General features: G+C 47.0%; 2 protein-coding genes and 1 long non-coding RNA gene across 3 annotated transcripts in view; 1 reads left to right on the top strand and 2 right to left on the bottom strand.

Moving 5' to 3' along the window:
* The window catches only part of LOC135308305 (uncharacterized), a 624,983-nt gene that overhangs the window by 484,902 nt on the left and 124,005 nt on the right, over window positions 1–16,076 (bottom strand). The window lies entirely within an intron of this gene.
* On the top strand, window positions 9,614–11,753 carry LOC135307013 (uncharacterized). The gene is made up of 2 exons (XR_010367765.1): window positions 9,614–10,483; window positions 11,073–11,753. It is a non-coding gene; the product is annotated as an uncharacterized LOC135307013 (long non-coding RNA).
* On the bottom strand, window positions 12,556–16,060 carry LOC135307014 (serine/threonine-protein kinase PAK 3-like). The gene is made up of 3 exons (XM_064431702.1): window positions 15,509–16,060; window positions 15,048–15,182; window positions 12,556–13,523 (listed from the first exon to the last, which is right to left on the bottom strand). The coding sequence occupies exons 1-3, from the start codon at window positions 15,650–15,652 to the stop codon at window positions 13,479–13,481; spliced, it is 324 nt and encodes a 107-aa protein (XP_064287772.1). The 5' UTR covers window positions 15,653–16,060; the 3' UTR covers window positions 12,556–13,478.

Raw genomic sequence — 16,076 nt, forward strand, 5'->3', positions numbered from 1 at the left:
CCTGGCACATGGACATGGTTGTGAGGAATTTGTGGATTGTGTTGCATGAACCTGTCTGATCATTCTGAATCCATCCACAAAAGTATACAAAAGCTGACAGACTTGACAGCTCCAATTAAAGAAGATGCTGGATCCTGGTTAGATGATTTGTTCCTAGGATGGAGCCTTGCACCTTGACAAAGGGAACTTAGTAAAATAGGTCTATATGTGTTGGGTGTTTTGGCAGTGATACTGTAGTAATACCTTGCATACCTCAGTGTGTGCCACAAATGATGGACAAAACTATCAAAGAAGTGTTTAGCATATAAGAGACATAGGTAGGAAATGGATTCACAGAGAGTTCGCAAAATCTCACAGAGATGGTGGATGAAGGTATTGACATAGAAGAAGGTTTTGAATTAAGACCTTGGAACAGGTGAGACTTCTTCTGACAATGACTTGTAATTGCTATCAGACATGACTTATGCCCTTTGAACTGACTGGACTTTCACAACATTAAAATTGCTGTGTTGTAAAATAGCAAGGCTTAATGTGAGCAAAAAGGATGCTTTAAGCAAGTAAAAAGCCGATATACTATAGTACAGCTATGAAACGCAAGGCAGTTAATAAATGACACGGTTATGAAGGGTTTTTTTAGTCAAACCCAGAGGGAGAATTGTGGGAATCCTTAAAATCAGAAGGTTTTGGGAAAGCTGCAAAAGGCAGGGCTCAAAGACATAAGACCTGCGATTAGAGCTAATCAGCAGCCATAAGTCTGCAGCAAAATTACATAAGACGTAAAAAAGTAAGGACAAATGGAACAATGGTCTTTGTAGTAACGCTTGGCTAGAATAACTCCCTAAGCTACAGAAAAGTATATCTAGTGAGATATTAGGAACTTCTGAGCTTAATAATGGAGCTCTGTGCATTGTACTTTAAGGCTTACAATGGGTATTTCATTCCAAATTAGCAAGCATTGTTTGAACAAAAGGTACCTGTGCTTCTAGGGGTTGGATAGAACTATTGTCAATATGCTTTTGCTTTGTGGGATTGGTCAAAAAAGTTTACTTTTTTAAGGTAAAGTAACATTAAGTTCTTTGTGTGCTGCCGGGGACATGAGCTGCTGGCATCTTCCCATTGTCATAACCATGTAATGAGAGTGGAAACCAAACAGCTGGAAAACAAACAGCTCGAGGTGCGTTCCTCAGCATTCCCGTCCCGTTCATGGATTGACACAGACCCCTGGCCAGCAATGCTCTCCTCTCAGGAAATGTGGAGGGACATGGAGTTATTCAGCTTTGTGAAGAACAGGCCCCAGGAAGACTTTAGCTCCACTTCCCAAAACTTCAGGGTGGCTTTGAAGAAAGTGGGAGACAGCTTTTTTAACAGGACCAGTTACAATAGGATGTGTCTAATATTTTAAGGAATAGATTGTAAACAAATCAAGTTCTTATATGAACTGTCCATGAGGTGGGTAGACTTCAGGATGCTTGTCTGTGGTTTCCACTGAAGTGTATTTTAGGCAGCTGAATATCATAGGGTTATTATACTGTTATATTATTTACTTAAGAGTCAAAGACGTACCTTCACAACAACCCCTTTTTCCCCTTTTTTCTTTGTATAATAAATAAAAATAAGGACAAAACATGGGTTTTGAGCTCTGCCTGAGTCTCTTTTTCACTATGAGAACCTGAGAAAAACCTCTTCTGGATGAGGCTTTTTTCATTTCTCTCAATGGAAAAAGAGAATCTAGGTTTAATAATATATTTTTCTTTACCAGCCAAGTTCATGGCTTGATCAGGATCATGAGCTTGGTTGGGGGAGGTTTTTTGTATTTATACTTTAAAAACAAACTTTTACTAATATCTAGTGCACGAAAACTTTAGACATGAATAACAGTGCAAGCAATCCACCCTTCTCCCCTTGTTAAAAGTTATACATTTTGTTAGTGATTTAATAGATGACTTTTAACTTTTAAAATGTGTCTTGGTTTGAAATGACAGATGTCTGCTGAGGAAGGCAGAAACCTCCACTGAAATGGAAAATGTGAAACCCCTCCTTACAAATTGTTGTAGTTTTGAAATTAAGGGAGCCTCTCAGGCAAAGATGCGGGAGCAGGAACAACAGTTCTTTATTAGGGAAGAAAATAAAAGTCAAATAAACAATGCAGTAATACAAAACAACACTGCCAGAGTCAGAATACAACCTGACACCTGTCAGCAATGGAGAGAGACGGAAGACTGACTCAGTGATAGAATCCAATTTTATTGTGGGATACAAACACTTTTATATTATATACTACTTCAGGGAGACTAGTCATGTGTACTACAATGATTAGGTTAAAATCACATACACAAACTTATGCATATAACAACATCTCCTGCTTGCAGAGTTTAATGGGATTTTCTTTTTCTGGTAAACCTCTTTGATTTAATCTTCTTGCAATCTAAGTCTAATTTTCAAAGTTCCATTTGCTTTTGCCAAGGCATCCTGTTATCAAATCTCTTATGTTAACCCGGTCCAAAGTCCATCATCTGCCTTGTGTCCTCCAACACTCCAACAGACACCCTGTTGGTCAGGGGTTTGGTAGCAGTCCAATTGGAATGGTGGCTGCCGTCCTCCTGGAGTGTCAGGTGTGGTTCTGTTGAAGCAGTGATCCTGTAGAAAGGTGTAGTCATCCTCTGATGACCCAGTGGTGGTGTGGATGGGCCTGGTCTTCCTCTGGGAATCCAGTGGAAAAGGCAGCTGCTCCTCTGGGAATCCAGTGGAAAAGGCTGTCCTGGTGTCCAAAATCTCAGATGATATCCAGTTAGGAATGCTTGGCTCCTCCCTCTGGGCAGAGCTTCTCACAGTGTGGGATGATGTAGTTTTATCAGTCATGCTGTGGCACTCAATGGCCCATTAACACAGATGTGTCCCCAGAGGGAGGATTGGTCATGGAAGAGATAAAGAAAACTGCCCAATTAAGAGAAGATAACAGAGCCACACCTCTAACAGATGGCAAATAGAATACACACATTATCTTGCAATCTAGGACAAAATGATGACAAGTGGTAGAACTTCAGTGAAAGAACTTTGCAACAGTAATTTGGTTATGACAAATTGATTTTTTTTTTTTTTAATGAGTATTTTAGTGGATATCCCTTGGAGCTTAACCATCCTTCTTGAAACAAGGCAATAATAATTAGTAGGAATACTAGGAAAACACATATTAATAGACACACTAAGGCTTCCTTGATGCACAGCAGTTATTGCCTGAAGAAGAAATAGCACATTTTCCCAATCATAGGCCTATTGATTTTGGTCCTAACAATCGCAAACAGTCATAATGAGTATTGTACTATGAACTCTAAGGCATATTTTACAAACAGTTGTACATTTTTCTAACTTTTGTGTGATAACCCTTCAGTGTGTTTATTAGAGTTTTTGAAACATGACAGCCTTGATTTGAAAAGCTTTGTAGGGCAATGTTGGCTTTCTCTTGGACTTGGTGAGAAAGTGGCCCTCTCTCAGCTGCTGTGAAATGGCCATAGCATGTGGCCAGCAGCATCTTTTCAGGACGGCTTGCTTGCTATTGCTGACACGGCCCCACACCCTGGCATGCTTCTTTCCACTGTATTTTGTGGGTTGGGCCCCCACAGGGGCTTTTCCCACACTCTGCTTCTGGCTTTGGTGTCTGCAGCTCTTCTCAGATCCGACCTTGGAGGCAGGCTCGGGGGCAGGGCCACTCCCGATGCAGACACGCCGGGCTCCAGGGAGGGCTGACTTTGGAGCCAGCCCACTCGGTTTCCGTGGTGATGGGAATTGCGGGCGGCCCCGGTGCGAATGGTGGGGGGCGATCTCAGTGGCCGCGTGGCACGGTGTAATGGCTGCGGAATTCCCCTGTAACCCGGGAGGGCTCGGATCGGCTGCATGGCATGGTGTCCCCGGGGGGGAGCAGAAGCGTTCCCCACATGGTCTGCTCCCCCAGGGCAGGGCGGCGTGGTGTGCCCGCCCGGGTCGGCTGCCGGCGGCCGCCGTCTCTCCACGTGTCTGGATTGTGCAATCGGCGCCACCGGCCCTCTGGACGACATCGGTGTCCTTGGCTCGGGCAGCCCCCGGATGGTCTCCGTTTTCTGGGATTCCCCCACTCCCTGGGGCTGTGCTGGTTCCCACACCCGCTCCACATTGGTCAGCCACAGTCCCAGTAGCAGAGCACGTTTTCACAGCGGCCGGGGCCTGCCGGCTCCCGCGGCAATGCCAGCTCGCACACAGGGTGGAACGAAGAGGCGGCTGCACTGCTGCCCTTCCCCCTTTGCCTTTCATAATCCAGTTCTTTAATAAGTCCAGAACAAGTGTCCATGGTTTTATAATACCGATGGCTGCATCATCGCCAAATGAGACTGCCTCAAATATATTTTGTCCAGCCCTCTCCCAAAAGGGCAAATCTAAAGCATCGCCTTTTGATATGTGCAGCTCATGGTTTTCGCACCATGTGAATAAAGCTTGTAGAGCTCGCTCATCGTGGTTTATTTCTCTTCTTTGAAGGAAGAAAATCAGTACCTTCGTTACAGAGTTTTCTGGTCCTGACATCCAAGCTCCCATGGTCTCCTAAGTGATTCCAGTCCACAAATACAGGGCTAGAAACCTCGCAGCACTTTATGCTACTTAGCAAAGTCCCAGGTTTTCAGCATATCAGTTCTGTCACCATTCCCAGCTCCCAGGCTGTATTTCTCCAGTTCCAAACACCAATTTGGGCCTGTTGCTCTTGTAATCTGGTTCCCACACCATTTCCCAGCTCTTACGCTGCTTGCAATCTGGTTGTACACCGATTTCCAGCTCTAACGCCATGTGTCTCCTTTGCTCTGTGCTTCTGAGTTCTTATCACTCTGGGGTTCACCACGTGTTAGGTCATGTCTGGGGATTGTGGGTGCAGGAGACAGAGATCACTCAGCCTCGAGGTTTGTGTGGCACAGAGGGGGTTTATTTCCCAGCCTACCCCTCATACAGAACATTTGAAAGACCCAGTCTGCATATTCTCATTGGTCTGAACTGCACACCCCCTCGGCATCTGGCCGGTGAAATGCTTGCAGCTTCCTAAGAGATCTGACTGGGGGAAGCCCCTGGCAGTCAATCCCGGGGCTTGGCAGCAAGCTCATCTCTGACATTTGGGAGCACCAGCCAATGGGTGCCTTCTTTCTCTTCAGTTCTGTTAGGTCTCGGTTTGGTTTCAGTTATGTCAGGTTGAGACTAAAGGCATAAAAAGTGTGCCATGTTTACAATAAAGGGATCTCCTTTGGATGCATGAGGGGGTCTGTGTCACTTTGTTCCCCACTGCTGCATCCAAATCTGTCTTTTGGGAGTGCTAATTCACTAAACAGTCACTATACACAAACAAGGCATGGGCTATAATTATCAAAAAACTTCGAATTGTCTCAAGCCGTTTTGTTTTGTTTTGTTTGTTTGACAGAACACCTACTTTATGTGTGAGGTAGAGAGTTCTATCTTACAGACTGCCTGAAAATAAGAGATACTGGAACCCCACCAGATCAGATCAATCAAAGCACTCCTAGTCTATTAGTAAGTATTAACAAGGTCTGAACTTATATTTTCTGTCTCAAGACTTTGTATGTACATCCATCCACACAATACCACTGTGATTAACTACACTGACACACAGGTTTGCATAAAGATTATTTTCCCAAATACATTGGAGTATGGTAGAGCAAAAGAAAACCTTGATTGCAGTGTCTAAAGACATTGCATCTGGTTAAATATTCTCTTTCTGTTCACAGCTTTAAATTAAAATTTACACCTTTATAACTAAAGATACTATAAATAAAGGCACTAGAGGTTCCCATGAACTCCACAGATCTTTGAGAGGTGTTTGAAGGCTAGGTCTGTAGACACAGAAGTGCTTCATCAGCAGGTTTTAAGTTGCAGAGTTTTCTGACTATTTGCCACCTGTCACTTCTGTTTACAGTGTCTATAAAATAATTTTCATGCTGAAAATCACTAACAACTACCTTCCATATTTATTCATGGTTAAGCACTCATGCCAGCTCCTATTGAAGTCAAGAGCAGGTTTCTGAAAATAGCACGAATAGGATTAAACCTAAAAGGTCTGGCACTGCTATCACTGAAATATTAATTTGCATGTTTTCTTATTTTTCAACCAAAATATGACCATGGCTTTTAATGTTGGGTTTTTGCAGCTAGTATGCAGATGTAATAATCACAGAACTGAGGTCATTTGATATTACAGAAAGGTTAAAAACTAGGCATGGGAAGGTCATAATGAAAATTTTTAACTAACAAAAACTGGTTTGTCCTGCAGCCTTGAACTCATGTCCTTATACCCTTCCCAAAAGAAAACCTATTCACTGAAGATGCATCATCATCCCAAAAACATGTTGAAATTAGGCTCATGATTCCCTCAGAAAGCTAGGAGGTAATATTTTGCTGCAGCCAAAAGGTTATTAGAAAAAAGAATGAAAGCTGTTGGTGCTAGGTGGTGTTAGTTCTGGTTTGCATTTGTTCCAGTTAATTTCTTGGGTGTTGCTGTGAGCTGGAAAAGGGTCAGGGTTGAACACCAGAATAAAAGAGAGGTAGGAGAAGAGGAGAGGGGACAGAAAAGTAGGCTGTCAGGAGAGAATGTAAGTTGCCTAGCACCCAGCCAAAGGGGAAGGGGACAGGGATCACCTGAGGCTGGAAAAAGCAATCAAAAGCAGCATTGTGTTGGTGTGTGTGTATGTTCAGCTCTCAGGAGACAGAGATACACAGAGGGCTCAGTTGAATCCTTACTAAGAAGAAGGTTCTTGTTTGCTTTAATGACTTTGTCTCCACTTAGTGGTAACTAAGAGTTTGTTTATTTCTAACACCTCTCTCCCAGCAGCTCAGAGCAGCATTGCACAGTGCTTGCTGTGCGCCAGAGAGCACAAAGCAGGCTGGCCTGGTGGGCCTGAATATTTCTGCAAAACACTCTGCATTTCACACCTTTGCTGTGGCTCAGGGCAGAACTGCAGGCCTGCAGGCGCTTCCTGGCAGAGCTGTGGGAGGCACTGGCTCCTGCAGATGGGAGCTGCCAAGCTGTCAGTGCCTCAGGCTGGCCTGGCTTGCCCTGGCAGAAGTGCCGTGCCTGAAGGACGCTGCCCTGTGCTCCAGCCTGCCCAGCAGCCCGGCTCCCTGCGCCGCTGCCCAGAGTGCTGCACACACTGCTGCCCTTTGCCAGGAGTCACAGGGCAGCCGGCACAAGAGGAGGAATCCTCAGCCAGGCCACCGGCCCTGGGCTGCCCCTGGCCTTCCTCTGCTCCTGGGCAGACTCCAGACGGCCAATGCCTCCAGTCTGGGCTGTGCCCAGCACGGCTACGCTTCCCCTCGGGAGCAGCCAGCTGCCAGCTGGGCTCTGAGAGCGGAGGATTCGCCCGCTGCCAGGAAGAGGCACCCAGGGCCCGGCTGCTGCCTCCTGCAGCTCCAAGGGCCTCCTTCCAGCCTGCCTCTGCCCAGGCTCAGGCTGCTCCGGGCTCTGCCAGGCCTCTGCTGGGGCTGCACCCCGGCCAAGGCCGGGCCCGCTCTCACCTCACAGGCGCTGCCAGCTCTGCACCAGAGGAGACCTTTCAGAGCCCCCTCTCTGATCCTTCTGCTTTCTCACTTGAGCAAGGCTCTCCTTCCGCCAAAGACATTGCACTTAGGGATACAAATCCAAGTGGCAGGAACTCAAATGCTCCTGAGTCACAGCAGAGAGCCTGTATCCACATAGAGTATTTGGGCTGTCCCATTCCTCCTTTGTTTTTTCATGCAAATGCCATTGCCCTTTCTACCTCAAATAGAGGTACCACAGCAGACCAAAACCAGACACGTGGGTCATATTCCAAAAGCAGCATGGTCTGGAGAGGATAAATGAAGATGAGCATACCCCAATTTCACACCATGCCAAAGACACTGTAGGGGTGACTTCCACCTTTAAGAAACAACAGACAATTTACAAGGAAATCATGAGCTTATTCACAGAGTAAGAAGGAAGGAAATTACAAGGAGAGTTGTGGTTTTAAAAATTTTATTAATTTCAAATCCTACTCAGCAGACCTATTAGACAATCATACCCTAACCCTAAACCCCTAAGTTCTAACCCTAACCCTAACCCTAACCCAAACTCAAACCTAGTCATAACACTAACTCTAACTGTAACCCTAGTCCTAAACCTACTCCTAAACCTACTCCTAAACCTAGTACTAAGCCTAAGCCTAAGCCTAAACCTAAGCCTAAGCCTAAACCTAAATCTAAGTCTTCTAAATGAGTTGATGTTCCAGAAACTTTATTTAAATCCAATCCTAATGTATACTCTATTCTCTTCAACAACTCTTCAACTCTTCAACAATCCTACTCTACATTTCTAATCTAAATTTCTTATGAAGATGACATCTTGAAATTATTGTTAAATTCTCGTCTCCTAATACTTCTTTTTCTTCTTCTGCAATTAAATGATGAGTGGTGCCAGGATGGAGGCTGGCTTGGATGATGTTACAAATGGATGCTGTCCACAGGAAAAAGAAAAAAAAGAAAACAACAAAGAAGAGGGGTGAACCATGACTTTCCAAGCTCAGTGCTTCACTGGCTCCATGAGGATTCCTCTAGTTCCTACAAAGACCCACAAAGTAGAACAATGGGACCATCTGCACCTCCATCTTTATGTGCAGGACCTTGCCATCACAGGCAAACCTGGCCCAGAATCCCACTCATCCTTTTATCAAGGTGTTTTCATCTTGCTGGGATTTTTGCCCTGCCAGTGCTCTAGAAATGGTGTTTCTGCCCTGAGGTTTCTTCCTTTCAGGAAACTCCAATTAATCACATAGGTCCCTGTATTTGAAAGACAGGCACTGTGCTGATTTCCACAGGGAGACAGAGCAGTGCCTACCTTTCCATGCCCTGCCCCTCCTGTGCTGGATGGCACCTTCCTTCCCAGCAGGGACAGCCCAGTGGCACTGGCTGCTGCACTTCCCTCTCTGCCACACAACCTGGCAGTAACCCTGGGGCAGTTCCTGTCTGCTTGAGCGTGCCAGGCAGCAGATGGGGCTGGGACAAGTCCCGCTCAGCTCTCCCTGTTTGCCGGCCAGAAACCTCCAAGGGTGGGCTGGGGGCACAAACCAGGGCCCCTCAGAGGCTGACAGTGAGCCCCCCACAGCCCCTCCTGCCCACAGCCAAATCTCTGACCACTCAGCCAGCCTGGCTTCCTTGGGTTCCTGCACCACCTTTGCATGTCTCTGTACCCTGCATTGCTCTACTTCAATTCTTTTGCCATTAGATAAAATGGGGCACCCCACCAAATTACAAAACAGGGCAACAGAAAACAGTCAGAGGACAGAGCACCTCTCCTCTCAGGAAAAACAGAGAGGGGTGGAGTTATTCAGTTGTGTGAAGAACAGGCCCAAAGAGATTTTATAGCCATTTTCCAAAATTCAATGTGGCTTTGAAGAAAGTGGGGGACACCTTTTTTGAACAGTACCAGTTACAACAGAATGTGGGAAAATATTTCTAAACACAAATGGGATGCAATCAGAGTAGATCTTAGGTAGAACTTGTTTACTTAGAGCATTCTGCAACCCTGGCACACGGGTCCCCAAGAGCTTGTAGGTGCCTCATCCCTGGAACCATTCCAGGTCAGGTGGCAAAGGGGTCTGAGCAATCTGATCTCTTTAAAGATGTTCCTGCTTATGGCAGGATACTTGCACCTGATGACCTTTACAGAGCCCTGCCAGCCCAGCCCAGTCTAGGACTCCTCACCGTTTTCATTTGAAGAGCACCAAGAGTGGAGGTGAGGAGGAAGGGGGCTCATCTGATGCCTTGGACTTAAGTAGAGGAGGAGCCCATCCCTCACACCTGGTTTCACCTGTGGCCCCTTTGCATTTTACCTGCAGGAGCTCCTTGGCAGACCAGCGCTGCTCCTTGTCTGTCTGCAGGCAGCAGCTCAGGAAGTCACACAGCCAAGGTGAAAACAGGTTGGGCTCCTGCAGCTTTTCTTTCCCTCCTGTGCCTATCAGGATTTGAGGCTGGGGAAAAAGGAAACAGGGAGGTTCCACCTGCTGCTTTGCCCATCTGTAACTTTGCCCATCTCCCTGAGCCCATTGTTTAAGCTTCATTCTGCAGTGGCAGTTTCTGCCCTGGCAGAGACCCAGAGATGACTTTCCTTCACCTACAAAAAACCCAAACCCCACATTTTTTCCAACATCCTACAGATCTTGACTTGGCAGCTGATTTCATTGACTGACCTAACAAGTGGGAACTACATCAGCAAAGCATGTTTGATTCTCTGAGAATTCACACCAGCTTGATAGGGTTTTTGGAAGAGGGACTTTGCTATACTAACTCTGCTATTTCCAAGGATTAGTACAAGAAAGGCATCTCTGCCATGCTTGTTGGTCCCTTAAGCAGAGCTGCCATAAAACAAAGCTCATCAAGTTCTCTCCTTTGTTCTTGAAAACAATGGTAATTGGAAGGAAAGAAAGGAAATCCACCAGGTATTCCTCAGGTAAGGAAACAAACATTTAAATCTCAAATTCCACACAGACACATTAAGATGCCTGCACAAATGTGTTGGGATGAAAATGCCTGCTTGGGCACACAGGAAACACCTGCAGCTCTGTCTCTCAGCAGTCGGAAAATTTCAGCTTCCCTTATGCAGCAAAAGAAAACTTTCCATGGTCAGAAGAAGGAGAGGTGCCATCCCTATGGTCACTCTCTGCTCATTTGGCTACTCAAGTCAATGCATTAATGGTAGGCCCATCCCAGAAAGTGCCAGGAAACAAACAGGGGGTTTTGGCAGGCTCTCCACATCACCAGGCTCTGGCTTGGTGATGAGGAGAACGTGGCTTGGGCTATGAGAAAAAACACGGTCACTAGGTGTTTCAGCATTACTGGAAAAGAAGCAGAAGAGACTCTGAGCCATTTACACCCTCATTCCCAGGCTTCCAGCATGTTTCCCAGTGAGAAGACACTGCACAGGGAATTAAGTTCCTCTCTAAAAATCATTGTTTTAGAAACTTTCTTGGCTTTGGGTTTCTTTTCTTCATTGCTGGAAATGTAACACCAGTTCTGAGAGGCTTGACTTGTGGTTTTAGGGGCATCTTCACAGACAGACAAGTGGGAACAATTTGAAACCCAAAGCAAAGTGTTGCCTCAGAAGAGTTGGGGAGTGTTTGCCTGTGTTAAGGCTTGAGCTGTCTGGCAATCCCCTTACATCCATGTGCAGAAACACCCAGCTGCTCCCCAGATCTCAGTCCCTCTGGGCACACAGGCCTCAGGAAAACGATTCCAGCCTTTCTCCTGCTCAAGAGCATCTAACCTAAGCTGAGCTCCAGTTTCTTCAGTAAAGTCAAGGACGTTCTCTTCCATGCAGCTGACAGTGTTCATGGAGCTCAGCAGGTCTTCCTGATATTCCTCAGGCCAAGGAATTACAGTGGAATTTGGCCAGACATCAGATGAACATTATCCAATGTGGTTCATGTGGAACCAAGCTCTAACGCTGACAAGCCAAAGGGAGAGAGCTCATTCTGCTTTTGAAAGATGTCAGTTAGAAACATAAGACACAGACTTGGAACTACTCAAACCTCAGCGTGCAGAATCCATCTAAAATAGACCACAATCATAATGGCAAGGGGCGTTGGAGTCTTGATAAAAACGCCCACCACGATAATAATAACTCTGCCCTAGTGGCAGTGAAATCAATGGTGGCCAAAGAGACTTTATTACTTTCCTCTTCAAACCAAAGGAAAATTTCCAAGCCTAAAATAGCCAATGTACTCTCCTTGATTAAAAGCAATTATAACAATTCATTCAAGTACGCAGACGTGAGCCAAACACAAGGATCACAGGTCACGCCTGACGTTCCTTGTTCATCAGTGGAACCTGCAAACTCTGATTTTATGCTATTTATAAATGTGCCAGTTGTTGGTTTCGTAGAGCTTTTTTGGCAAAATCATGGGGTTTGTTTTCTTATGTTACAGATCCCCTCTATTGGACTTCCAAAGGTGAAATTTTATTTAAAATCAAAACCAAAGTTTTTAAATTGATATATATGGGAAGATCTTTTGCCGAAAATTAGGTCATTAAAAGGATGGAGCGTTCCTCAGCAGTCCTGTCCTGTTCCTGATTTGTACACAGCCCCTGGCGGGCGATAATTCCCTTCCTTGCTAGTCAGGGAATAAGGCTCTATGTTCTCTTCTGAATTGGCCATTCGTTCTTAAAGATGGAAAGTCCCCCCTTGTCGGAACCCAGGACATCCCTCTGGCAGCTCTGGGTGGCTCGAGCCCCTGGCAGGGGGCTCAGAGACCCTGGCATGAAGGCAAAGACACCTGTGCCTTTGAGGTGTCTTTGATTTTGACCCATGGAGTAAATTACCAATGTTACGTGAAGAGCTACAAGTCACGAGAGTTTAAGCAGAATAATAATTTGTCTCAGGGTGAAAGGGTAGAAGTTTGGGGTTTTTAGAATGGGGGTTCAGGAGGTGACACGATCCGTCCTAAGGACGTGATTCATGGAGGTTCTTTTTCACTGATCTCAGGGTGCAAAAACTGACACGACAAGGGGATTTGCAGTAAAATCAAAATACATGTACTTTTATTAAATAGCCATAGAGAAGATGCGTTAGAGAGAGGGGAATGAAGAAAGGGAAAAGAATAAGGAAAAGAAAAAGAAGAGAGGGAGGGCAAGGAGGTATATAGCTACCAGACGTGCAGATGACAAAGTCCCTCGAAGTCCGGTTGACGAAGAGGCCTGTCATCTTCACGTCAGGGGAGATCTCAAAGGTATCAGTCAGGTCTAACCTTTTTTATAGTCCTTTTGAAATGGGGGAAGGGGACCCATTTCAAAACAGTCTGTTGATAAAGGGTACAAGGAGTCCATCAGTAGTCCATCAGGAACAGGCGTCGTCAGCAGCAGATGTCGTAGGCAGGAACCATTGTCTTCTCGGTCCAGTGGTCGCTTGCAAAACTTGCTCCGGTCCCCACGCATACCTTCCCTCACCCTACGGTGGGGATTTCAGTCTTAGTCCTTTTGGGAAAAGAGGGGAGCTTTTCCAGGTAGGGGTCGCACGTCTCAGTCCTTGAGGGGAGAACCTTCTCCCATCTCAGTCCATCTGTCACGGTGGTTGATGTACGGTGAATGGAGGGTCCTTTTGTGGTGACCTCCAGAAAGGTCATTCCAGAGAGAAAGTCCAGCCAAGTCAGAAGGGTGGAGAAATTCCAGCACTAGCGTTGCTAGGTGATGCAGGCGAAGGAGAGCACACTGCCCCTTCTTGGGTGCAGTGTTCCACGAGTTGAGCAAACACACCCGTAGGCAATAATCTGGCTTGGTGGACCAGACAGACCTGGATTTTCAGAACAGGATCTTTCCCTTTCCCCGGTGGTCTTGGCTTTCATGACGATCGAGAGGCAAAAAATGAGGGAAGTTTCGGACAGACTCTCACACCTTGTCATCTCCTTTGCTTCTTGCATTCCCTTGCTGCAGGGATGGCAGCATTCAGGCTGTCAGAAGAGGCTTAAGAGAGGCTCCGCTGATTGCAGAAATGGATGCTGCCCAAAAGGAAAAAGAAACAAAAGAAACCAAATTAAAAGAGACAAAGGAAAAAGGAACCATTTTTCCAAACTGAGTTCCTAACAGGGTTGAGCTGGATTCCTCCAGCACCCAGAAATACACAGACATGGGACTGAGGGCACCAGCAGCACGTCTGCCTTCATGTCCAGCATGCTGCTGGCACAGGTAAACACGGCCCAGAACTGCACTAGTCCATTCCTCATGGTGTCGTCACTTGCTGGGATTTTTGTCCTGCTATCACTCTGGGATTGCTGCTTGCTGTCCTAAGGATTTATTCCTTTCAGGAAAGTCAACAGACTTATTCAAGCTCCTCTTTTCTACGGACATGGGCTCTTTGAGTGTCCAAGAGAGATGTGGGGTATAAGGCATTCCTCAAGAGACTCCCAAGAGCTCTGAAAAATGTTGATCCCACATGTTGATCTCAGGAAAGCTGGACATGCAGGTTTTCAGCAGCAAGCCAGGAGCAAGGACACAAGCATCAGGGTGCAGATGTGCTCAGCTCTGGTTTGCGGGAAGAGCAGTGTCTGCCTCAGCACACCCCACTCCCTCCTGTGCTGGCTGGCATCTTCCATCACAGCAGGCACAGCCAAGGAAGTGGCCTGGTCACCAGCTCCTTGTCTGCCACCAAACCTGGCAGCAAAGCCACAGCCATTCTCATCTACTTGATGGGGCAAGGCAGCACATGGGGCTGGCACAAATCCTGCACAGCTGTGCCTGTTTGGCTGGCAGAAACCTCCAAGGGTGGGCCAGGCGGGACAAGCTGGGTGCTCTCGGATGCTCACAGTGAGCTCCACCCCAGCTCCCCCATTCCCACAGACCAATCTAAAACCGCTTGGCAGGGACTGCTTTCATTGTGTTCCTCAAGCCCCCATCCCCAGCATTGCAATACTTCAGTTCCTTTGCTACCAGGCAAACCTGAATACAGCACCTGAGAGCAAAAGAGGGACACAGAAATGACCAGAAGGTGGGAGCTCTCCTCTGAGGAAGGGCTGGGAGCCTTGTGCCTGTTTATCCTGGAGAAGAGCAAGCCCCAAGGAGACTTTTCAATATTTTCAGGGGCTTCTAGGAAAGTTGGGGACATTTCTTTTAGCAGGGGCAATTGCAAGAGGACAAGGGGGAACGGCTTTAAGCTAAAAGACACTCAATTCAGATTGGCTCTGAGGAAGAAACTGTTTGTGAGGAGAGTGCTGGAACACTGGCACAGGCTGCCCAGAGAGCTGGGAGGAGCCCCAACCCAGCAACATTCAAGCTCCGCTTGGTTGGCCCTCTGAACAACCTGATCTACTTGAAGATGTCCTTGCCAGTGGCTGGAGTTCTGGGCTAGATGACCTTCACTGGGCCCTTCTAACCTCAAGCAGTCAAGATCCTACTTGGTTTTCATTTGAAAAGCACCCAGAGTGGAGATTACTCTGTGGGGGGCCCATCTGATTCACTGGAGTTTGGCCAAGGAGCAAACCCTGGCAGGGAACAGCTGTTTGGCCTGCAGCTGCTTTGCCTTGTACCTGCAGAAGTTCCTTGGCAGAGCCTCGCCTGTCCACATCCATCTGCAGGCAGCAGCCCAGAAATTCACACAAGCCAGGGGGTAGCCTGAGCTGGTGCAGATTTGGAACCCCTTGCTTGCCTATCAGGTAGCTGGCCTGAAGCAAAAGGAAACATGAGACTCTATGTGATTCTTCCATATCCTTCAGGGCTCACCTAGACCCCATCTTTAAAACTCCAGTCTGCGGTGGCAATTTCTTGCCCAGCAGATGCTTAGAGATGAGCCTTCTCTCCCAAAGGAAAAAAGGCCCCAGTGCAGCCCCAGCTATTCCAGCACCAGGTCTTGCCTTGACGGCTGATGTGAGCCCCAGAGACCTTTTTTGAAGTGGCCCTTGCTGGAAGCACTTCAAGCTGTGGGAATGGGATTTTCTCTAATGGACTTGGAGCAGAAGGACACGGCTATCTGAGCACATTTGCACCTTACCTTGTCACTGGTCTCCTGCATATAAGGAGCCTCTCCTGTGGCCATTTCTATTCCCACAATGCCAAGGGACCAGGTGTCCACTTTGGGGCCGTAAGGCTCTCTTCTCACCACCTCGGGTGCCATCCAGTAAGTGGTCCCGACCATCGACCTCCGTTTCCTGTGCTCAGGGCTGAGCACAGCACAGAGGCCAAAATCAGTTGAGGAGGAAAACAAACACTGCTTCAAGTAGGAAACCAAGGAAAAGGGCTTCTCACTCTCAGTCCCAGAATGCAGTGCTTAATGGAGCTGGAAAAGCAGCTGGGCTCTCCTTCCTCAGGGCTGCAGCCAAGGACATGGGCAATTGTACAGGTAACAACCTGCCCAGGATTCCCACAAAACCTTGGCTTTTCCTCATTGCCCTGAACGTTTACACTGTAACTCTCTCCCTTTGGAAGGAACACCCACAAACCAAAGTTACTCTGGATACCTGGTTGCTCTCTAGACCACTCAGCACCTTCCAGCTGCGGCCTGGGCTTGCGCAGCGCTCCCTGCACTCTCAGCAGCCACTGCTGGCACCCGGCACCTCTCC

Source organism: Passer domesticus, chromosome 9 (assembly GCF_036417665.1).
Source record: "Passer domesticus isolate bPasDom1 chromosome 9, bPasDom1.hap1, whole genome shotgun sequence".
NCBI classification, from domain to species: domain Eukaryota; kingdom Metazoa; phylum Chordata; class Aves; order Passeriformes; family Passeridae; genus Passer; species Passer domesticus.